The sequence below is a fragment of the Peromyscus maniculatus genome, chromosome 7 (genome assembly GCF_049852395.1).
Source record: "Peromyscus maniculatus bairdii isolate BWxNUB_F1_BW_parent chromosome 7, HU_Pman_BW_mat_3.1, whole genome shotgun sequence".
Lineage (NCBI taxonomy): Eukaryota > Metazoa > Chordata > Mammalia > Rodentia > Cricetidae > Peromyscus > Peromyscus maniculatus.
The window spans coordinates 103,624,231-103,649,210 of NC_134858.1; the positions used below are offsets into that span (position 1 = coordinate 103,624,231).

The 24,980-nt window shown below is 44.7% G+C and overlaps 2 protein-coding genes across 4 annotated transcripts in view; one reads left to right on the plus strand and one right to left on the minus strand.

Moving 5' to 3' along the window:
- Positions 1-16,229, plus strand: part of Pik3r4 (phosphoinositide-3-kinase regulatory subunit 4) — a 54,097-nt gene extending 37,868 nt beyond the window's left edge. For all 3 annotated transcript variants that reach the window (XM_076576974.1, XM_076576973.1, XM_076576975.1), the window contains exons 14-20: positions 2,356-2,520; positions 5,711-5,922; positions 10,169-10,300; positions 13,603-13,703; positions 14,665-14,753; positions 14,989-15,097; positions 15,698-16,229. In XM_076576974.1, the coding sequence (XP_076433089.1) occupies positions 2,356-2,520; positions 5,711-5,922; positions 10,169-10,300; positions 13,603-13,703; positions 14,665-14,753; positions 14,989-15,097; positions 15,698-15,868 (979 nt within the window). In that variant the 3' untranslated portion in view covers positions 15,869-16,229. The remainder of the gene's footprint in view (positions 1-2,355; positions 2,521-5,710; positions 5,923-10,168; positions 10,301-13,602; positions 13,704-14,664; positions 14,754-14,988; positions 15,098-15,697) is intronic.
- Positions 16,230-17,506: 1,277 nt separating this feature from the next.
- Positions 17,507-24,980, minus strand: part of Col6a6 (collagen type VI alpha 6 chain) — a 137,971-nt gene continuing 130,497 nt past the window's right edge. Inside the window, exon 36 of the mRNA XM_076576972.1 lies at positions 17,507-19,367. Coding sequence (XP_076433087.1) covers positions 19,175-19,367 — 193 coding nt within the window. The 3' untranslated portion in view covers positions 17,507-19,174. The remainder of the gene's footprint in view (positions 19,368-24,980) is intronic.

Here is a 24,980-nt window from a genome sequence, read left to right on the forward strand (position 1 = left end):
TCAATGAATGTCAAAGCGTGGAGCATATAAAGTATATTCTCCAGCTGTAGTGGATGAAGTTGGGTGGTGGCAATAGAAAGGATGTGAGGAGTTCACATGTGTATGGAGATGAAGCAACGTGTGGCTGAGAGCATGAGATGAATGGAAATGAAGACACAGGATCCCAAAAGATGGGAGCGTGGCTAAGGAGTGTTGAGGAGATGTATACCTGTAAATAGTAATCTGTACTTTTTAAAAAAAGATCTCAAGTCAGCAATTTAGCTGGAACCAATTAGCCAGAGGAGAGCAGATTTAGCCCAGAGGAAGTGGGAGGAAGAAGACTAAAAAGGAAAAGATGAAATAGAGAACAGAAAAGCATAATAAAAGTAAAAGCAGAAAATCGGTTCTTGATAAAGATCAGCGAAACTGGAAAATTTTTAGGGGAGTAACCATTTTGTTTTAGAGAAATGAAAATAGACTCGTTATGCAAATCAGAATAATATCAGGGATATTATGGTCAGAAGTAAAAATGACTACTGTAAACAGTTATATGCCAAAAATTAGGATGAAATGGGCAAATTCATAGAAAGAAGCAGCTGCTTGAAGTGATTAAGAAGAAATAGAACACATAAACAGCATAAAATTACGAGAGTCAGTTAGTAAAAGTCTTCTCACAAAGAAAGGCCCAGGCTGAGGGCTTTGTGGTGCACTCTATTCAGCATTTAAAGAATTATAATCCGTCTTTCAGAAGGGCTCCCAAGAAATAAGGGGACACTCTGAACTCAGCCTGTGAGCAGGTATTACCTTGACACTGTAGCCAGGATACATGACCTGGCTTGTGCCATACAGGAGTTACAGACTTGTGCCATAGTCAGCTTGGCTGTGAAAATCCTCATCAGCACACTCTAAACTGACTGTAGTCTGAAAGGATTATATACTATGAACAAGAACAGCTTGGCTGTGAAAATCATCAGCACACTCTAAACTGACTGTAGTCTGAAAGGATTATATACTATGAACAAGAACAGCTTGCCCCAGGAGAGCAAGGCTATTTCAGCATCTGGAAATGAGCATACAAAATGTGAAGAGAAGAAAGGGTAGAAACCACCCAGTGATCTCTACAGACCCCGGGAATGCATTTGACAAAGTCCACCCTTTGGTAGTTAAAAGCAGCTCTGTAAATTAGTAATGGAGAAATAATCAAAGCCATCGCCACAAACCACAGCTGACACCGTACTCTCCGTGAAGAGCGCAGGCATTCTAGATGAAGAATAAGAATAATGAGTACTTTTGGCAATTCCACTGAGCGTTACACTGGAGGGTCTAGCCAGGGTATTTAGGTAAGGAATACGTGCACGTGCTCGCACGCACACATGCACACCCACACCTTTGTATGTAATATTATACAATGGGAAAAAAGTAAAACTATTTCTGATAGCAGTCAGCATGGTCTAGTATATGGAAAAAACATTAAATGAAAAGACAGAATGCAAGATCTTTATGCAAAGATCAATTTCATTTTCCTATACTAGCAGTAAATAGACTGCTTTCAATGTACTCTATAGTACAGTAAAGCTATTACTAAGAAAAAGTGAACCAGAGAGGAATGATAGATAAAAATATCAAATGATCTATTTTTGTTTAAAAGTAAGTGTAAATAACACCAATTCTGTGGGGAGCGACAGGTTAGGTGGTGCTCATGGCAGCATCCTGTCGATCAGATCCTCAGAAAGCATGGCAGCAAGCAAGGAAGGCTGGGGCAGCTTGAGAGGGCAGTGTGTGTGAGGCTGGATGCTGAACTGCAAGTCTGCATGTGTGGATGGTCAGTGGACCCCTCCTCTGGTCCTGCGAGGTGAGGCATTCTGTGAAAGTCTGCATGTGTGGATGGTCAGTGGACCCCTCCTCTGGTCCTGCGAGGTGAGGCATTCTGTGAAAGTCTGCATGTGTGGATGGTCAGTGGACCCCTCCTCTGGTCCTGTGAGGTGAGGCACTTTGTGGATGAGGAAACCGAGGTACAGATCATGACAGAGGTCGTGCAGGTAGCTGGGAACAGAATTTTGCTTCTGAAGTTAGAGCTTTCCCAACTGTGACAGTCTGCATGTTCAGAGCTATAGAAGAGCTGAAGGATATGGGATTTAAAGTGTTGTACAAGTTGGAGAATTGGTTTGGAACTTGTGGGGCAGGGGCAGTCTCTGTAGTAGGACAGGAGTGCTTGAAGATGGACATTTGAAAAAAGGAGGTCTGTGCATTGACTCTTAGAGAACATAAGGATAAAATGGACCTCAGAGTAACAACCTTGTTAATAACCATGTCAATTAATGTTAGCAATAATGGCTGTGGCTGTTTCAGAAATGGTCTTCTATTTCTTTCATTCAGGTCTATTCTTACATACAGCCGAATTGGAGGGCGAGTCAAGACACTAACATTTTGCCAAGGTTCCCACTACTTGGCCATAGCATCCGATAATGGTGCTGTCCAGCTTCTTGGAATTGAGGCTTCTAAGTTACCCAAGTCTCCTAAAATCCACCCTCTACAAAGCAGGTACTGTCCAATGTCTTTTTAACTTTGCATGTAAGTGTACTGTGGTAACTCCCACCTCCCCTCACTGCAGAGTGGTGTGGACCAATAGGTACTCCTCTATTTACAATCCTTGTAAGCCCGAAGGGCAGGAAACTGCTTCTGACCCAGAACACTCATGTGCTGCTTAGCTTTAGAGGGCAGAGCCTTGGCTTCTTATTTCTGCACTTTGTTAGAAGTGCACACACAGGGGCAGCCTGGACTCGATCATCTTAGTCTGGAATCTTCCTAAATGACACAGGTATTAGCCAGATTGTCTAACCATCAGAGCACAGTGAGTGTTCATCATTTAAGAAAACTCATGTTCTTTTGCTTGGCACTAAAATGTCTAAATTTGATAATATCTTTCAGACAAAAATTTGCTTATTGTTCTAAAATAAAATGTTGATTGATTTTGTTTACGAATCTCATCTTTGTAAATTAATAGTTAAAGATTAAACTTTATGTAAAATAAGTTAAAGACAGGCATTTTTTTCCTGACCATTGTTATGCACTAAGGATTCCAGATATAAATAGATACATTGTGTTCTTTTTCCCTCTTTTGTTAAAAAAGATTATGGTATCTGTGAGTGCATGGGGTTCCACAGGGAATTTGTAGTGGTCAGAGGACAACTTTGAGGAGTCAGTTCTTCCTTCTGCTATGGGTCCTGGAAATCAGACTCAGGTTGTCAGGCTTGGGTGGCAAGTTATTTATTATACTATATTATTTATTATACTAAGCCGTCGTACCAGTCCTCCATTGTGTTCTCTGAGAATCTGTAGTCTGCTGGGAGGTAAAGATAAGTTCCCAGACAGTGTGAGCGCAGTGTGGAAATGTCCCACCTGGAAGGCACGCATCAAGTTGCAATGGACAAAGACTGGAGAAATGGCTCCATTAATAAAGTCCCTTGCAGGCACGAGGGGACCTACGTTCAGATCTTTAGAACCCAAATACAAAGTAGTGCATGCCTGTAACCCTAGTACTGGGAGATGGAGGGGACAGGAGGATCCCTGGAAGCTTGCAGGCCAGCTAAACTGCCTATGTACCAAAGTTCCAGGCCCGTGAGAGATCCTGTCTCAAACAAAATGTGGCGGGTGCCTGAGAACTAGCAGTCAACATTGTCTTCTGACCCATAAATGCACACTATGTTCTCATGTGCTCACACACATATGTGCAAACAAGTGCGTGCATGCATGCACACAGACACTGAAAGGTGCAACTACAAGCAAGTGAGTCTGGTAAGCAGGGCAGTTGAGAAGGGCATGCTGGGAAGAGGTCGTGCACCCCCCAGAAAAAGTAGAATAAGACTTTAATTTCATAAAATGCTGCCTTGAGATCCTTGTGTAGCTTAAGGTAAAAGGGAATGTCTGTTGGGGCACTTAGGATATCTTTGTTGGTGTGTCTTGCTTTGCTTTTACATTTATAAAAAAGTGTGTATTTTCAGGATAATCACTAAATATATTTGAGTGGCTTTAGCCCAGCACATATTGATGGCTTCTAACAGCAAGTTGCTGCCAGTTTTCCTTAAAGTTGTTTCTGCAGAGGATGACTCTTTATACTTACTGAGTTCATTTAAATTATTGGCAGAGTGTACTGTGTGATGACTGTGCCCTAGGACACACAGACAGACAATAAAAGGGGACACACACTCCGCATGTTTCTCTCACCTGACAGCTTTGCACTGTATACACTACGTTTAAGCAAATGTTTGCTGCCTAGGTTGGGAGACCCTGCTGGATTGTTTAGATTTTACTGTACCTGACTCTAGTGTGCTCCAAAGTAACCTGGCCCTAAGTTACTTATTCATTGGTAGCGTTCAGCCCTGTTAACTGTGATCATGCTTCTTAAGCTTTAGAATCTGGCCTGGAGGGATGGCTCATCAGTTAATTACAGAGGATCCATGTTCAGTTGACATCCCAGCATGTCAAGCCACTCATAACTGCCTGTACCTCCAATTCCAGGAGATCTGATGCCCTCATCTGGCTTCTGAGGGCACTGTGCACGTGTGTGTGCACACACACTCACACAACAATTAAAAAAAAAGAATACTATGGAACAAACCATTTAATAGCTGACTTAATGTTTTGATATTTTAAAATCACCCTTCTGCTTGGAAGTATAGTCAGAAGTCGAATATCTATAAATGTTTATCTGAGAAGAGGTCAGCTATGTGACTCAAGACTAAAATAACTTACCAACTGACTTTTTATAATCCTGTCCTTTTCCCTTCCGTTCTCTCCCCCTCCTCTTCCTTGTCTGTGATGCTGGGCCCAACCACAAGTTCTCATGTATGCTAGGCAAGCGCTCGACTGCTGAGCTACACCTCAGCCCTGTGACATTCTTTTTAGATTTAGAAACATCTCACCTTGAAAACAAACAAACAAACCCCGAAAACCAATCTGGCATAGCCATGCAATAGAATAGAATTCTGCAATATGAAGAACTATTAGCTCACGGCATCAGCACTGACGAATGTGAAATAAGTTTTTTAATGAAAAATGTCAGATTCAAAAGGCTATCTGTCCCATGTTTCCAATTATATGACATTCTGGGAAGGAACAAAATTGATCTTTGCGATGAGTTAAGAGGATGGATGGAGTTAGATGCAAACGGACTGCACAGGACACTGTAGAGGGTGCCGGACGGTTCTGTGTGGTAATGCCGGGGAAGATGCATAGCCATCTATCTATTTGTAATAATCCTTGTATTTCACACAAAGAGCTGATTTTATTAGTGTTAAAAAAGGTTGGTTTCTTAGTTTTGGTAGATGCTCTAGTTATAGAAGTTGGCAATGTGAGGAGAAACAGTAAAAATGTTCAGAAACTTTTTACACTCTTCTGAGTCTGAAATTATCTTTAAAAATAGTCAACTGTAATTGTCTCATTGAGGTCACATAATTTTTATTTTTATTTTTTATCTTTTTAGACAGGGTCTCAGCTCTGGCTGTCCTGGAACTTGATTATGTAGATCAGGTCAACCCCAGACTCACAGAAATCATACTTTCTCTGCCTCTTCTTCTGCCTCTCAAGCGCTGGGATTAAAGGGTGTGCCGCTCCAACTGGCCAGTTTTTCCTTTTTGGCCATGGATAGGCTGGTAGTTTATCTCAAGTGGAAACCAGTGCTCCATTTTCAGTGTCTGGAAAAACTTGTGTATTTACTTCTGTGTTTCTGTAGGATTCTGGATCAGAAGGAAGATGGATGCGTGGTGGACATGCATCACTTCAACTCTGGGGCACAGTCTGTTCTTGCCTATGCCACGGTGAATGGGTCTCTGGTTGGCTGGGACCTCAGGTCTTCAAGCAATGCATGGACATTAAAGCATGACTTAAAGTCAGGTCTCATCACTTCCTTTGCTGTGGACATCCACCAGTGCTGGCTCTGCATAGGTAAGCCGACCGTTGTGTTGGGATGCCACCAACACCTGCAGGTAGCATCCTGGGAAAACCAGCTTTTCTGTTGTCTTTACTGGTGATTTTTCTATCCCCTTTGTTTTCATAACTACTGTGTCATAGAATATCTTACAGTTTATCTTTTATTAGGCTTATATGAGGCTGGAAGTAGCTCAGTGCGAATACTTGCCTAATATGCCTAAGGCCCTGGCCATACTCTCTAGCATCACACATAAAGTAGAATAAAGGGTATAGTTGAGCAGGGTATGGTAGTGCACCCTTGCAGTCACGGTGGTTGGCCAGTGGCACCTCAGCTACATAGTGAGTTCAAGGCCAACTTGGGTTACATGAAAGTATATTTCAAAAAAAAAAAAAAACAAAAAAAACCCACAAGCAAAGCATTGTGTGAAAGGATGAAATTAGCATAATAAAACAGAGAATGGTTTCTTGTTCTCAGCGAACATTTGTCTTAGACTCACAGCAATTAAGAATTGTTGGAGTTCTCTGGGCTGTTGGAGAAGCTCCAACTTAAGGAAAACAGCATTTGAGTTTGAGCCAACACTTTTAAATTCCTGTGACCTCAGGCAGGCTACTTAACTCTGAGTCGCAGCATCTTCATCTTCTAATGGGACTAATTCCTTCCAAGGCTGCTTTGAAGATTTAGTGAGCGGAAGCATCTATCACAGGGCTAGTGGAAAAGCAGAACAATGGATTTCTGTTTTCCCATCTTCCACTCCCTTTGCCCTAAAGACTGAAGATGCGTACTATCTTTCATCTATCTTTTGTTTGTTTTTGAAGTGTTTCTAAGTTCTGAAAATTACATACTCTAGTGTGACCTTTACCACAAACAGAATACAAATGATTCTTCTGAAAATAGCCTTTAACCAGTTTTTAAAATTATTAAAACAACATATATTGTTTACTCTTTGATAATTTCATACATGTATACATTGTATTTTGGACATACTCACTTCTCACTTCTCCCTGTGCACTCCCACACCCCTTCCCAAATTCATGCTCCTTAAAAAAAAAAAAGAACTGCCAAGTCCCATTGTCCTGCCCACATGCCTGGGTAGAGGGCATCCACTGGAGCTTGGGTACCCTTGAGGCAACACGGTTAAAGCACCATCAGCTGTCCTTGTCTTCTCAGGTAGGGGTAGGCATTATGAGCACCCCCCCCCCCCCGCCCCTTTCCACGATGGACTGTTCACTGGCTTCTCTGTGTAGGCTTCCACAGCTATGTGAGTTCATGACACTGTGTTACCCTGGTCCTCCATGACTGCTTACGGTCTTGCTGGCTGTGGCTTCTGTGGGGAGCACTGTCCCTGTGTAGGACAGCTCCAACTAAGCACTCATATGAGTGTGTGTTTCGGGAGCCTGTAACGTTCAGGTTCCACATGGCTTGCTGAAGGTTCTCAGTGTGTTGTCCCCACCCCACCTTTCCTTTCTTTACCCACCCATTCCTCTTTCCCTGTCACATCACCTGTCTTCTGCTGCCTTCCCTCTCTCAAGATGTCCCTCCCCACCTCATGGCCCCTTTCTAGTTTCCTGGATTTAAAGGTGCTCCAAGTGTAGCGCAGTTCTAAGATCTGATGCTAGGCTCTGTAAGAGTGAGAACATGCGCTGTTTGTCTTTTTGGATCTCTCTTACTTAAGTACGATGTTTCTAGTTCCATCCCTTCACCTTCAGATTTCCTAATTTCAGTTTTCTTTACAGCTGAGTACAATTTCATTGTGTATAGGTACCACAGTCAGTGTCCCTCCAATAGTTCATGGACATCAGAGCTGTTTCCTAACTGTTGTGAATAGAGCGGTAATGACCATGGATTAATTAGCAGGTGTCTCTATAGGATGGCATGGAGTCCTTTGGGCATTTGCCCAAGATCAGCATAGCTGAATCACATGGTAGATGTGTCTCTAGCCTTTTGAGGAGCCCCACACTGACTTGCAGAGTGGCTGTACCAGTTTGTACCCCAGCAGCACTGAGTGAGCCCCCCCCCCCCCCCCCCCGTTGTCATTGTCGTCATTGTCTTTAACCGGTGTAGAACCTCTCATCCAGTGTCTGTCCCCACGGCTTCATGCCCTTTCCAGAAGGGCACAGAAACAGAATCCTACAGTGTGCATGCTATTTTTTTTTCACTAAACAAAGTTTGTAAGGCTTTCCATTGTTTTCATGTATGAGGAGTTTTAAATTGTTTTTCATTTTATTTATAGATAATTTGTGTATTGACCACCCATGCTCCAGTTGGATGATTGAATTGTTTCTAGTTTGGGGCTTTTCTGAGTTAAATTTGCTGTAAACATTTAGAAGTAGGTTTTTGTAGGAACTTTAATTTCGTTTTTCTAAGGTGTATACCCATGAGTGGGATTGCTGATTAAAAACAAATTCTAGTTTTAATTGCAATAATACTGTATCTAGGGGATACAATGTGGTATTTTGACACGTTTATATTGATGAATGATTAAATCAGGTAATTAGGAAATCTGTCACCTCACATAGTTTGTGGTAAAAATATTTAAAACCTTCAGAAATTAGAATACACAATGCATTGTCATTAATTACAGTGACAGTTCTGTATGTCACTAAAGTCCTTTATACTGCTTGGCCTTAGAACTGCTTCTCACCACCTTCTTCCCCCTTTCCTGTTTTCAAAAGTCACATTTTCCCCCGTGGTGTTGTGCGTTTTCTTTTGTATTTGAGAAGGGTCCTAATGTATCCAGGCTGATCCCTACAATACCTAACAATGACCTTGAACTTTCGATCTTCCTGCCTCTCTCCCAAGTGCTGGGTAACACAGTGTCTGGCTCATGTTGTACTGGGCATGGAAGCAGGACTTTGTATGCTAGGCAAACACTCTGTTAATAGACATAGATGCCCAGGTCCCTCCCTGCATGGTGCCTTGAATATGCTCCTTGAAGGTACCACATTTTCTCCTTTCTCTCATACCCAGAAAAGGCAAGGTTCTCTGCACTTGCGTTTAGGTTTCTGGATCCCTTAGTTTACACTCTGTCGTCATGACACCCGAGCACTGCGGAAGGTGAGGTAGTGCACAGCCAGCAAGTTTCCAAAGGACAGTGGTGTCTTCGGCACCTGAGCAGCTTTGGGGAGGGCACTGATGCCACCTGTGGCTGTTGTCATCATCGTCATGGAGTGTGGTGAAGAGATATGGAGGGACTCACTGTCCTTCTGTCCATCTGTCTTGTGGAGTTGGAGACCAACCCAGGAATGTACTCTGCTCAGCTGCTCAGTGCTGGGACAGACGCTGTTCTTTGGTCACAGGGGCCATTCTTCTTAGTAGAGTTTGGGATGCCATGGGGAGCTTGTGTGGGTACTCGCCCGTTTTTCTGCGGTGGTTGGACACCTACACCTGTCCTGTCTGCAGAATGTTTTGGGGCAAAGGACACATGGAGCTGATTGAAATCTAATGACACAAAACTGCTGCCACTTTGGACTTTGCAGTGATCACTAGAAGTGATCAGGGAGGATGGAGCTGTTCTTCAGGCAGTCTGAATGTTCTGGCTCACCAAATTCAGTTTCATCTTCTCCACAGCTTCTGGTTTTGCGGGTGCCTTTGGCAGTTAATAGCAGCACCAGTATTTAGTGAATTACTCTTTTTGAATTTGCGTTCACCAGACAGTACTATAATCGCGGTATGGTAGCACTTTATGGCTGTTACTTGGCAATCATGGCTGCTGTTTGAAGCTGGGGAGAAAGCCTCATGGAAGCAAAGCCTTTTTTCTTCCCTTTCTTGATTCCAGGGTCTTATGGACACTAGGCAAGTGCTATATTGTTGAGCTATGGCCACAATCCTGTTTTCAGTTTTTATCTTGAAGCATAGTTTCACCAAGTTGCCCGGGCTGGTCTTGAACTTGCTCTGTAGCTCAGGCAGGCCTCAGCCTCCAGAATAGCTGAGATTATAATAGGTCTGTGACACCAGGCCTGGCAACAAAGCCTTTTTCTCAGTGACTAGGGCAGTTCTAAAACGCCTTATCCAGTCTGGGTATGGTTGTGCATGTCTTTACTCCTAGTACTAGGGAGGTAGAAGCAGGTGTATTTCTGTGATTTTGAGGCCAGCCTGGTCTACATAACAAGTTCCAGGCCAGCTAAGGAGACATAGTGAGACCCTGTCTTAATCAAAAATCTAAAAATGTATTCATCCAAAGGCAGCACTGTTGGCCATTGTTGTAAATGCAGCATCGTGTCTTTGCTTGGATTTTAATGGTTTGTGCCTTTTAAACTTGAGGCACGAGCAGCGGTACCATGGCGTGTTGGGACATGAGGTTCCAGTTGCCGATTTCCAGTCACTGTCATCCCTCCAGAGCTCGCATCCGGCGCCTCTCCATGCACCCCTTGTCCCAGTCCTGGGTGATTGCAGGTAAGATGCAGGCTGACATCGAGGTTGGGAATTACATTGTGTGTTGTTGCCGAGACCCTTGCTCTTTGAGTTTTTCTTTCCCATATGAGCCAAGTGCTTGACTCTGTTCATATGGAAGCGGCCCACCGTTAGGTTTTAAGTTCAGAACCAGTGCCATCAACTGGTACCCACCGTTCTCCATTCCTTTCTCCACCCCCTCTCATCTTTCATCTCTTCCAAATCCATGTCCCCTACGTTGGTTAAAACTGCCGGCCTCTTCCTGGAAGTGTCAGGAGGAGGAGCTGTGGGCTCCTCATCAGCAGCCATTCTTTCTGATCTGCATCTGTGTTTCTCACAGGCACCCTGCCTTTCCATCACTGATCACTCAGTGCTCTGGTGTGGGTTCCGGAGCTATCTTTAATGTGTGTGGGTGTGTTGCCTGCATGCCTGTCTGTGTGCCCTGTGTGTGCAGTGCCCTTGGAGGCCAGAAGAAGGTGTCATATCACCAGGGACTTGTGGTGATATATTGTGTCCCCCAATATATTGTGTACCCTAATAAACTTATCTGGGGTCAGAGGACAGAACAGCCACTAGATAGACATAGAGGCCAGAAAATGGTGGCACACACACCTTTAATCCTAGCACTCGGGAGGCAGAAATCCATCAGATCTCTGTGAGTTCAAAGCCACACTGGAAACAGCCAGGCATGGTGACACACGCCTTTAATCCCAGGAAGTGATGGCAGGAAGCAGAAAGGTATATAAGGTGTGAGGACCAGGAACTAGAGTCTGTTAAGCTTTTAGGCTTTTGATCAGCAGTTCAGCTGAGATCCATTCCATCTGAGGACTCAGAGGCTTCCAGCCTGAGGAAAAAGGATCAGCTGAGAAGTTGGCGAGGTGAGGTAGCTGTGGCTTGTTCTGTTTCTCTGATCTTCCAGCAGTCACCCCAATACCTGGCTCTGGGTTTGTTTTTATTAATAAGACCCTTTAAGATTCCTGCTACAAGGACTAGAGTTAGGGACAGTTGTAAGCTGCCTTGTGAGTCTAGGAATCAAACCTGGGTCCCTGGAGAAGCAGCCAGTGCTCTTAGTTACAGAGCCGTTCTCCAGCCTCACTTGGACAGAACTTTGAAATTAATTTTCCTTATCTGTAAAGTATAGTTGAAAACACCTCATAAGAACTGGAGATGAAACTTCAGTCTGGCAGCACACCTAAGTAATAGGTAGTAGTTCCTGATCATTTTAGGGTTTTCATCTGTCCTCTTCTTTCTCATGTACAGTCCACACTCTGGAATCCAGTGGGATAAAAGTGGGGAGAGAAGGGAGTCAGCCAGCACAGCTATTCCCTGGCCACTGTGATACGAGCTACTGGGTTCTGCCTCTCTCCCCCTTCTTGCCATGGTGAACTGAGAAGATGAGCCAGAATAAACCCTTTGCTCAGGTCATAGCAATGGATAAACAGGCTAATACATCTAGAAACAGCCAAACTCTACCGTGGTCCAAATGGCTTTATGTGGGCTTTTCCATCTGGTCAGTATCCCAATAAGGCAAGCTTCTTTCTAAAGGTTCTTGTGTACAGGTGTGGGTAGAGAGGCCTCACAGAAGACGTGTGCTTAGTGGTAGAGTGTGGCAGGAATTGTTATGAGGGTCCGGTTACTGGAGTTTACAAAGATGTTGACTAGAAAAGCCACCTTGAGAGGAATTGTGTGTGTGTGTGTGTGTGTGTGTGTGTGTGTGTATGCGCGCGTGAGCAGGCTCCCATACACCTGAGCACATGTGGAGGTCAGAGGACAATTTTCCAGTCACTTCTCCCTTCCATGGCTTTGAGGCAGGGTCATTCCTGTTTCTGTTGCTGAGTTACATACTCTAGGCTAGCTGCCTTAAGAGTTTCTAAGCGATTCTCCTGTCTTCATCTACTATCTGGCTGTACGAATGCTGGGATTACAGATGTGCACCACTGCATGTGGCTCTTTACTTGAGTTCGGGGACCAATTGGGTCATCAGGTGGTGTAACAGCAAGTGCTTTTACCCTCTGAGCCGTCTCCTCATCCCAAACTGTAATTCTAGATACAGTGAGGGTGGGCGATTCCCCCCCCCCCCCCCCCCCCCCCCCCCGTCTTTTCCCCTCTCCCTCCTATCAGTGCTGTTCACATTTGGTGACTTAACACAGACTTAACACTGGTTCTGCAGTTAGAAGGCTGAGCTGTGTTCTGTGAGTCAGCGTGTGTCAGGACCACACTGGAGCTTGGGTGAGACTCCACTGCTTGCTTTTCCTGCTTCTCTTCCTACACTGTTTGGCTAATGTCCCCTCTTCCGAGTGGAAACAGCACCGAGGCCCATTCTGTTGTCATGAGTCTGCTTCCCTCTTACAAGCATGCTTGGGCTTGTATTTAGGGCCCACTGGATGATCCTGAATAATTCACCCCTCTCAAGGTCCTTAGTTCCGTCTTTGCAATCACTTTGTCATTCAAGGTAACATTTACAGGTTCTCAGGAGTAGGACTTTAAACTGTTTGGGGGTCATTTTATTTTTAGACTGCTACAGGTCGAAGCTGGGTGGTACAAGAGCCTGGTGTGATTCATACAGGCCAAACTTGAGAGAGAGAGAGAGAGAGAGAGAGAGAGAGAGAGAGAGAGAAACATTCACTCCTGTGCTTTCTCCCATCACCCCCTGGGTTTGAGTTTGCCTCGCTGATTGGTTCCGTCCCTCTGCTCCTTTTGCGTCTTTCTGTTTAGTATTCCCCCAGTGCCCAGGACAATGCTCACCGTGAATAGTGCCAGCTCTGTAGATATCGATAATGAATCCTGGTCACTCCCCCAGCATAGTACCTAAAGGACAGATTCTCTGTCAGGCCCATGGTTTCTACTCTGTTAGCCGCCTCTACTCTCTGTCACAAATATCCTTCAGTTAGATCAAAACACCGTGAACTTTTGCCTCCTCAGTTCATTCTGCCTTCAACAGGCACCTGCTGCTCCATCTGTCCAGCCTTTTTGGGTCTGTGTGGGTGTTTTGCCTCAGCCCATGATATGCTGTTTCCATGTGCCTTTTCTTTTTCCTTTATTTATGCTGTAGATTCTTGAGGGGAAATCTGTGTGATTTGCCTTTCCATTCCATAGTCTATTCCAGCCCTGGGTGGAGTGCAGTATATGTATTTGCTGTTAGGCTATCACAAACAATTTTTTCCACTCACCCGGTCTGGTGGTGAGTTGTGCTGTTATTTTAAGGATTTTATTATTTCTTGCAGGATGGAAATAGAAACAGGCTGCCTTGCGTTTGCTCCCAAGATGTGAAGGAAGAGCTAACAGTTCTTGTCTTTGTCTCTCAGCTGTTCAGGGCAACAATGAGGTCTCCATGTGGGACATGGAGACTGGGGACAGGAGACTGACTCTCTGGGCCAGCAGTGCGCCACCACTTTCCGAATTACAGGTTCGTCACCAGTGCTGACTGTCACCTCCATCCTGAGCATGTGTAGGCATTTTAGCCAGCATGCTCTCTCATGAGTTTCTTAGTTCGTGTTATTAAAAACACAAATTAGACATATGTGACCATTGCTGGGTCTGCTCCATTGGATGTTTGTGATCCCACAGTGGAGCTCCTGTAGATAGAAATCAAGCAGAGCCCACTAATGAATGCAGTCTTCTTATGTCTGCAGGGTCCCCTGCAGGGCTTTTGTCTCTACATGATGGTGTAAAAGCAATATGCATTCACTAGGAAATGAACTCTGAATTTTGATCTATTCCCAGACTAGTGAGTGACCTGTGCTCTGGCCCTCTTGTGATGCTGGGTGTGGCAGTGAGCTGAAGCTCCTGGTCAGGTCATAAAGGTGAACAACCAGTTTTCTAGATTAGAGATAGTATTGAGCATCTGTACCTTGTATGAGTGCTGCTTGGGATAGATTTGTCTATTGGTCATGTTGCCAGGAGTATCTTGACAAGTAAGCTAAACGTAGGAAAGGTTTGACCCCTACTTAATTAGGTCTTATGCAAAGTAGTCCTGAAGTTACGGTCTGACGGTCTGAGTGTGTAGCCCAGGCTGGCCTTGAGCTGGTGACGCTCTAGCCTTTTCTTCCCAGAGCACTGGAACTACTGGTGTACACCACCATGCTCAGCCTGAGGGTCTTTTTTTGGATGAGGGGACATTGGGGATTGAACTTAGGGCCACGTGTGTGTGCTGTGAAAGCACTCCACCTTGAGCTACACCCGCAGCCCTTCCAGGCAGTTAGGTGGATCCTCAAGTTCCCTCAGTAGAAAAGGATGAGACCATTCACAGGTCAGATGTCTTGAGGTGCCTGTACAGCTGTTGACAGTTAATTCACTTCTACTAAAAATGATAGTCATTTCTGGACTACGCTGATGTCTTATTTGACTGCTTGTCTGTTTCTCTCAAGCCTTCGCCTCACAGTGTCCATGGCATCTACTGCAGTCCTGCAGATGGAAATCCTATCCTGTTAACAGCTGGCTCAGACATGAAAATAAGGTGCAGTGTCTCAGAGAATGCTTCGGGTTTAAAACATGAAAGGATGCTTCGGTTTATAAAAGAGGTTGTTCTAGGTATTGGCCGTGTACTGTTAAGCCCATCAGTACCTTGCCAGACAGCTATTAATGTTATGCTATTGATTCTAGAAAAATCTTTTCCTGATACATTAACCAATCCTTTTGGTGTAAGCCAGTAATATTAACTGTAGATCTGTCATTTATTCCTTCTCCCCTAGGTTCTGGGACTTGGTTTCCCCAGAAAGGTCCTACATTGTAGCAGGAAGCACTAGTTCTCCATCTGTGTCCTACTACAGGAAGATAATCGAAGGCACTGAAGTCGTCCAGGTACGGGACTCTGTTTTGTGTGGTGGGAAGAGTGGGAGGGAGGCAGGATCTGGCCCATAGCTCAGTTCACTGTCCTTGCTTCTCCCCTGGAGTGATGGGGTATAGGTGTGTGCACCCTGCACATTACTCACTCTGTCAGCTTCAGAAATGACCTTTCATCATAGTATAAAAAAGCCTAGGAAATACTACTTTCCTTTTACAGGTGAAGAGGTTAGTAACAGGGGAGTCTTTTGTCCCAGATCACATAGCTAATAAACAGGAAATTGAGACCCCAGCCTGGCTATTGACCTCCAAAGCATGTGTTATTGACCTAGAGAATATTACATGTGCTAGCCAGAGTAGGTGTTCCATAGGAGTTTTTAAAAATGCTAGACTATCAAGTATATATCTCTATTCTTTCCTTGGTAATATGCTGACCCGTTTATAGTGGCTACTCATGCACTCTGATGATGACTGGGAACCTAGAAGGTCACTTTGGACTCTGTTGCATGGTGACTTTAAACAGGTGTTAACTTCCCAGCCACAGGAATATTGTCAAAAGGTACAACATGGCACAGGTTTAACCTCAGGCCTTTGTTTTGACTTTTACCCACTAAACAGGAAATTCAGAATAAGCAGAAGGTAGGACCAAGTGATGATACCCCTCGAAGGGGCCCAGAGTCTCTTCCTGTGGGACATCATGACATCATCACAGATATTGCCACCTTCCAGACAACTCAGGGCTTCATCGTGACTGCTTCTAGAGATGGGATTGTGAAGGTGTGGAAATAAATCCTTCTGACGTGTATAAAATGTAAAAATTCTAAATGTACCATAATTCAAGAAAAGAAAAGAAGGATTTCTAGAGAACAAACATGGTTTTGAAGTGTATTACTGTTTCATGGCTAAACAAATCCCAGCCACAGTGGTTAAGGATGACATGGTGAGTTTATTCATGTGCATCTCTGACGAGTTGGCCAGAGTACAATCTGGAAGTCCTCACTGTATATGGAACAGGTGAGAAGTGTAAAAAGTGAAGATGACTATGATGTCAGTTTATTTTGTATGGAAAATAATTGTAAGCTATTATGTAAACACTTTTGTTATTATAAATGCTGTTCACACTGCAAATAAAGCTACTCAAGCTTCCTGAGAGTCGGGGTTTGTTTGGGGCCGTACTACAGTAGTAAACAGAAGCAGGGATGACCTGTGGCCTGGGCTGTTGCTAGGAAGCAGGACAGGACTCTTGCTACCTTGCAGACAACTCAGGTTGCTGTCCACTACAGTTGAGTTCCTCTGTATCAGCTTGAGAGCAGTGAGACCCTGCCTGGCCATCATTGTTACAGGCTCTACCAAAAATCCCCTTCAGCTTGCATTTTCCAATGAGAATTACTTACTAAATGCTGAAAAAGAGAATGTTCTGGGTAAAACTTTGTAAGGTTCATAGTTGCTTTTCCAGTAAGGTAAAACTTTGGAAGCTGACAGATTTCTATGCAGACCCAATTCTCTTCACATTTTACTCTCTTCGATTAGAAAGGGTGTATGGTGTTTAGAATATTCTAATTTGAAAACACATTGCACAGTTTTCATAACCCTCTTGTTATGTAACCCAGTTGGTTCCTGACAGTTTCCATGTCAGTCCAGGATTCAACCCAGTTTCTGGAGGGCTTAGACTGCAGAAGTGTGAGAAAATACCAGTCATTTGGGTCAAAGCTGGCAGTGTTGGCTCTGCCTGGAGTTGTAGACTTTGGAAGCTTGGTATGCCCCTTGCCCAGTTGTACATCTTGTGTGCTGCCACCATTCAGACAGTCATAGAGGCTCGGGAGTTGTTTGGTGTGTAAGTGTCCAATGGAGAATGGGCCTCAGGCATGGAGCTGTTGGATAAAGGAATGCTTGACAGACCTGGCCTCATTCTCCATTTACTTACCCATCCCACAAATGACCCTCTCTGAAAGAAGTTTATTTTCCTGAACTGGTACTATTACAGTCGGACAGCTTAGTTTAGAGATAATGGGAGGCAGATCCATTGCAGTCAGTTACAATTTTTTTTAAGCCAAGATGTACCAGTCATGTGTTTCTTGACTTAAACACAGCCTTACTAAATTTAGAGTCAGCTTAGTTTTTTCCAATTTCTACTTTTTGGAAACAGAAGTCATAAATTTGGGGTTTTAAATTTTTTTCATTTGCGTTTGTCTGTACACGTGTATGTGTGGTGCCCTGGGAGTCCAGAAGAGGGCATTTGATCCCCTGGAGCTGCAGGCAGCTGTGAGCCACCCAGTTGGAGTGTTGGGAACTAAACTCCAGCTCTCCGAAGGAACAGATCTTAACTGCTGACCCACCCTAATGCCAGGGACTGACTTTTCCAAAAAATGAATTATGGGCTACTTTCTTCAGACCCTTAGTCTGTGAAGGATTAAAAATATGACCCAAGATGCTAAAATAATTTTAATCATCAAGCAAGTTTTTAAAATGTACTATATTTACCAACACAGAAGAAAATACATTTTCAAAGTATCTCCAACAATAAGTAAAGTGTCTGTGTTCAACCAAAGTTAATCAGAAAAGTCCCTGCTTTTAAGATACCTCTTAAATATTGCTCAGCAATTTCCTGTGATGAGACAGTTTTCCTGAGCCTCTAAGCACCTTAGGATACATGAAGCTGATGTGCACCTGAGTACAAACTGACAGCTCCTCCTGGTTCTGGGAGCTGTCTCCATGCAGTTGCCCCAGGAATGGTGGCACAAAGGGTTTCAAAGGAAAAATACTGCGCATGCTCGTCCTTCCAGAGTTCCTGAACAGAAGTATAGAAAAGAAAATCTGACCACTCTACGGGCCTCTGGTCTAGTAGCTCCTTCCCACACATCTCATCACATCCTCCTTTCTGAAGACGGACATTCGCCTGGCAGCGAGCATCACTGCTAACTGGAGAGGCGGCTGTGACCCGAGGTAAGGTCTGAGTAGTAGGCCTTAACAGCTCTGATGTTTAGTTGTTGAAAATACCCTCATCCTAAGAAAAAAGACGTGGATGGGGATGAGGAGACAAAGCATGATGGAATGCTTGAAAGGCTGGACCCTAAGACTTCCTGCTGACTTACTCGAGTCTCTGGCATTTGATAAACCCAAATTTCAAGGATTTTCTTACACCCCCACTCTCCCCACAAGCTCAGTGCCATTTAAGCTTCATTCTGAGCTCTGCCAGTCCTGCTTGGTGCTGCTCAGCGGGGTAAAGGAACTCGGAGCTCAAGTCCCGACATTGTATGTTGTCACTCTTCTCGTCTAAGGATCAAATTGGATTAGTGCAGAGTAATAAGTGACCATAGCAGGGGAAAAAGCAGAGATCCACTGAGACAGCTTGGCAGAAGTTCTCTGTACAACATTAGGCCCAGAAGTGTGACTCAGGTTCCTGGAGAATTGGTGACTTTCTCAGTGAGTTTAGGAAGAGTGAGAGCTGGAGAGAGTCACTCTGCTTCTTACCAGACCACACAAACAACTTTAGAAGGCCAGAGGCAACCTTCAGGCACAAGGCTGCCCCAGGCCAGCCAGTCTACCAAGACAGTGCCTTGCTGAAGTGGAAGTCGGGAAGGTCAGAGTTCTAAAACCATGACATGCAAACAGCATCAATTTCTAGGGTAACTGTTTGAGAACTCCACAATGTTAAAGATGTTTGATTAAACGGATGAACATTAAAATGGTGGCTTGGAAAATAACAGAGGCTTGAAATGAAAAGAGTTTACATTGGCCTGTAGCCACGTGCATACACTGTAAAGAAATCAACTTCAAAATTAGGTCTCCATTCAACTTTTCAAAACACATCTTTCATTCTTCCATCTCCTAATGGTAATAGTTCCTAACTATCATTCTCATAGTGCTGGAGTTGTCTTTCCGGAGTCATCAAGTAAACCTACAAGATAGACCTTAACACCATGAGTGTAGGGGGTCGAGGTACCTGATCGTCTACAGCCACAGGCTTGTTCTGCCCTTCAGAGCAGCCATCCAGATGCTGGCGTGCAACCCGGCTAAGCAGCTTGGAGTTCAGGAGTGGATTTGGTTCTAAGTTCAGAGTCAGACCATGGCTAATCCCTAAATTGTTGGATCGCTTCATTTGCCATGTGTGGATGCAGCTTTTATCACTTTCCCGTGTTTAAAGGTATGGAATGGGTTTCTGGAAAGCCTTGAAATAGCATCTCTGCCCCCTCTCCATGTGCTTGAAAGGTGCTTTTTATCTTGAAAGAGCTTTGCTGCCTCTGGTGCGTGGTCTTTGAGGATAGCTTTCTGTGGTCCCGGGACAAAGCTGCACAGCAAAAGAAGAGAACAGCGTGTGAGGCAAGCCCTTCCAGCCCTCCTGGCTCCACATTTCCCTTTCCTCCTCACTGCACCCCCTCCAGAGTAAGTTCTAAAAATTAGTGGAGATTTACATTGGCCTATCATGGTGATTCTCAACCTACCTAACGCTGCGACCCTTTAATACAGTTCCTCATGTTGTGGTGACCCCCCCTCCCAGCCAATTCCATTGCTACTTCATAACTAATTTTGCTGCTGTTATGAATCATGAATATCTGATATGTAGGATATCTGAGATGCAACCGAAAGGGGGTCACGACCCACAGGTTGAGAATCACTGGACTAGCAGAAACTGACAAATTTAACATCTCAAAGTATGCAGAGGTGTAATTCCAGCATCATAATTTCTTCATGGAGCACGTTCCATCTGGATCTTTACGCTGTGGGTCTTGCTAATTATTGAGATTTGGGTTCAGATGGGCCTCACTATAACCCTCCCAGTTTGCCTCTCAGTAGGCACGTTTTATCTTCCTCATAACTCTTGGCTAGGTCAGAGTCTTCAGTGGCTTATAGACAACTCTGTGACCTGCATGCCACACTTCTGCTACCCAGGATAAGTTGCAGGGGACAGTGTCACTTCCCATAGTCCTCCGCAAGAGTTTGTCCAGTGACAGGCCAAGTGGATGCCACTCTCCGTCCCCCATCCAACTGTACACCCAATGCCTACTATCTGCCCTGTGGGAGGCAGACAGAGCTCCATTTGTCAGGTGCATAGAAAGTCTTGGGGTTAGGAGAACCCCAACAGCGAGCAGCTGGAGCAACAACTGCAGTCCTCGGGTCACACTGCCGTGGTTCTCACTTGGGTGCAGACAGCAATGCCATGTGCGGAGGTGACAGTGACAGCTGTAGACCCCTGTTCCTATGACTAAGGTCAGTGTTACTTGCACCGAGTTAGAGTTTTACTTAAGACATTGAGAATTCAGAATCCTTGGAATTGTGGTCAGGAGAAGAATTCAAGAGAACCAGAGGTCAAGATCAGAACTGTGGAATCCCTTTTCATCTACTACTTTACTATTACTGTGCTACCTGTAAGAGATGCCCAACCTCTTACAAACTATTACCGCACTACCTGTAAGAGATACCCAGCCTCTTACAAACTATTACCGCTCTACCTGTAAGAGATACCCAGCCTCTTACAAACTATTACCGCACTACCTGTAAGAGATACCCAGCCTCTTACAAACTATTACCGCTCTACCTGTAAGAGATACCCAGCCTCTTACAAACTATTACCGCACTACCTGTAAGAGATACCCAGCCTCTTACAAACTATTACCGCACTACCTGTAAGAGATACCCAGCCTCTTACAAACTATTACCACACTACCTGTAAGAGATACCCAACCTCTCTTACAAACATCAGTATGTAGAGGGTGAGCACAATGTGAAAATACAGAAAAAAAATGTAAATTTTCTGTTTCTCAAACGTATGCACACTCATACCCCACGCCACACCAAGCATGTGCTCTTTTTCTCTCTCCTACGAAGATGGGGTGAGAAAACAGCGAAGACCATGTCCCCCACAGACTGGCTCTCCTGGGCTTCTGAACTCAGCTCATGGTGTCCCTCAGCCCTTCACAGCTATGCTGTCAGGGACACACCAAGGTGATCTGGCGTCCAGGCATAGGAGCAGCCGCCGTGGCTCGGCACCGGCATTAGTTCACTCTCCTCACGCCTGCCCGGGTTTGCTCCTGTTGTGTTCTCTTCATTTCCACACTGAGTATTACAGATTTGATTTTCCCAATCACGGTTGTCTGTATGCATAGAACATGATTATTGATCATGGGAGGGGAATTCTTTTTTAATGGCTCTGGAGAGGAGAATAGTTAGGTGTTATGAGGGGGTGATGGGAAAATGGGGGGTGGACTTTAACTGGGGGGTGATAATACAGGGAGAAAGGAGGAAAGAGAACAAAACTAAAGAGCTTTGAAATGGCCATATAGAAACCTTTCAAAAGTGTACTTAAAAAGATATGTGTATGTGTATACGGGTCACTACATGAGGTGATGGTACTATCCCCAAGAGCCATGCTCCCTCTAGCAAAAACCTCAGTGTCAGGCTTGGGAAATGTCCCCTTCAGGTTGTTGGTCAGAAGAATACAAGTTTTTGTAACAGTATGAGCTACTGCCATTGCCCATGGTTGCCTTTGGAAACTTGAAGGTAAGGGCCTATTGCTGAAGGTACCATACACTTTGGACACAGGACTTGGAGGAATTTGGCTGGACCGGATTTGGAAGCAGCCTGCCTGAAGAGCAGCTCTCAGTATTAAAAGGTGCTATGCAAGCAGCCAAGGGATAGGAGCAATCGGTAGTCCTACCCAGTGTAAAGCCTATGAGCTACAATGACTGGACCAACAAGGTATCCCCAGTGGTACAATAATGACCCCTTTTGTTAGATAACCAACAGCTATCTAGTTGAACTTAAGGCCTGCTCAATGGGAGGGAATTCACACATATTACTGGAAACCTGGCCAACTCCCCATGACTGAAGAGGTCATAGATTCCCGAAGAGAACATTCTACTGCCATTTCCCTAAACTAATACAATTCCTGACCTAAATACTTATCTTTATACCAATACGTGTAACTCCCAGTCCTCACCAAAGAAGACTCGTTCTGTAACAGGTGACTGTACAGATCCACAGCTCTTCAAATGCAGAGAATAGTAAGTCCGTGGGGTCCCCAACCCCAACAGGTACATCTGCAGTGCAATCCCTATACCTTGCAGGGAACCTTGGGAAAGAGGGTGGAGAGGTTTTAAGAGCCAGAGGACCAGGGTGCCTGCTGCTGCAGAGTGTCCTCTAGACATGACAGGGAAAATGCACCCGTGCTCTCTCAGTGGCATGTTTGCATGAACAAGTCCAGCATGATGGCAACACTAGTTGAATGCCAGTATGGACGGGCAAAATACACACGCTGCCATGCTTAGGGGAAGATGCCAGCATGGACGGGCACACAAGCTGCCATGCTTAGGGGAAGAGCTGCAGATGGTCTGCGGCTTCTGAGAGGGAGAAGCCACTTCCTCCAGGGACAAGCTCCCATACAGGATGTCCAATCCCAAGTGATCAACCCAGGACACATGTACATATGGGCAATGCTAAATGGACCCAGAGGTTGTATACATGTGTGTGCATGTGCTCATACATGTGTATATTTGTGTAGCAATAAGTCATGAATTTGGGAGGGAGGATTTGGAAGGAGTTGGTGTGAAGTGATGAGATTGTCTTAAAACTTAAAATTTTCATATATTTATACAATGCATTTTATCATTCATCTACCACTACCCTCTAGTTTCCTCTAGCACCCCATTCCATTTATTTTCCAACTTAATGTCTGCCCTGAATGTCTGTTGTTGGAGTTACCAATCAAAGAACTCCCCCAAACAATACACAATTGGAGAATAAACAAACCAACGAGGTAGTCAGGTGATCCCTACTAAAGGCCTGATCAAACACAAATGCCCATCCACAACACAGTAGAAAAAGGAAACTTCGAAGATGAGGCATGGGCTCAGTGAAGCCTTTGCCTTGCAAACACTGAGGACCTGCCTTTGGGTCTCCAGAACCCACAGATGAAGCAGGTGCAATGGCTCCTGGAAGCTCATAGGCTACTTACTACCAGCCAGTGAGAGACCTTATTAATAACCTTGAGTCCAAATAGTGCTGTCTACATGCACACAGGTATGCAGCCATCCACTGGGACCTGGGCAACCCACCATCCAGTGGCCACTTCCCTAAAGGAGAGTGACGCCCTGCAAGAGATTTCTTTAGAGTCTAAAGTGCACTGTTCTCTCAAGGCTTGGTTATCTCAACTCTATTTCATTCTCCTTCCCTTTTACCCCTCCTTTATTTTATGTCACATTTCTTAGTTTCGTTAAGGAAAAAATAGTGGAGAGATGGCAGAGTTCATTTCTCAGCACCCATGTAGGGCAGCTCACTTGTCTTACTCTGACTCTAGGGATCCAACGCCTTTGACCTCTGAGGGCACCCACATTCATGTGCACATACCCACCATGGAGATACATACATATAATTAAAAATCTTTTTTTTTTAAACCATTAAATTGGCAACTACTTTTAAGCCCAGCCCTGGTACCTTTTTCTCAAAAGGGTCAAACATATTAAAAGCTGTTTCTTTGCTGTTGTTTTTGTTGGATTTTTATGTGTGTTCCTGCGTGTGTGTATGTGCACCCATAGATGCACATGTGGAAGTCAGAGGCCAGCCTCTGGAATTGGTCCCCAGGCATCGTCCACCGTTTGTATGAGATAAGGTCTCTCACTGGCTGGTAGTAAGTAGCCTATGAGCTTCCAGGAGCCATTGCACCTGCTTCATCTGTGGGTTCTGGAGACCCAAAGGCAGGTCCTCAGTGTTTGCAAGGCAAAGGCTTCACTGAGCCCATGCCTCATCTTCGAAGTTTCCTTTTTCTACTGTGTTGTGGATGGGCATTTGCGTTTGATCAGGCCTTTAGTAGGGATCACCTGACTACCTCGTTGGTTTGTTTATTCTCCAATTGTGTATTGTTTGGGGGAGTTCTTTGATTGGTAACTCCAACAACAGACATTCAGGGCAGACGTGAGGATAAAATAATTCAAATTTTCAACTTGATGTGGCATGTTCTAGATAAAGTGGGGGACTGGAGGGGTGCTAACTATAGCTCCCCATTCTTTGTGGTCACGGATTCCTCCATCTGTGTAGATAATCAGGAGGTGGCCATGCTGCACTTATGACTAGAGGCACTGAGCTGATAAGGTTGCTTCTGTTCCTAAATTCTTTTTTGATGTTAACATATCATGCATCCAGAAAATGTACTTTTGAAGGCAGACATGCAGCAGATGTGTCGTTCAGATGGCAGTGGTAGCTGTCCATTTTTACCAGCCACCCCTGCAGGCTCTGCTGGTCCCTGTTTTGGAGTCTGGCACAGTGTGTAGGTGGCTTTGTGTCTTTTACTATCTTGGAGCAGAGCTAAGTGCTTACACAAAAACTGTCCTACAATCTCGCCCTCTGGCCATCTGTCTTCATAGTTGCTTGTGGCGAGAGTCAGGGCCTCTCTTCTCCATCTGCTACAAACCAGCTTCTGCTTGTCTTCCTCAAAACCCCTGCTGCAGGATAATCTAACAATTTCAATGCAGATCCCTCTCAGGATGGCAGGTCATCTGGCTGGCTGGACCCTGTGCCTAGCAGGCATCCCATCTTCCTCAACCTCGTGTTCCTTTCTGCCTCACTCGTCTTGAAAGGTGCAGGCAGGGAGCCTCAGAAGCAGCCGTGTGGCTGCTTTTTATCACAATCTTTGGTTACTTAGAGAAGGCCTGAGGAGTTCCGGGTGATTACACCATTAGGGAGTTCACAGACAGTGGTATAGATTTCACATCTCAGTTCCTTGATGTCCCAACCACTTGACCATCTTAGATTCACAGGAGAAGCTGTGCCTCTTGTGTAGCTAGGACACTGTGGAGAAGGAGAAATTCCCTGTCCAAAAGCCCTGTGGATTCTCTTCCCACTTATCTTGCTTTTCCAACAAAGCACTTTCTAGAATTGCCTCTTGAATGTGTAGGTTGGCTCTGATGTC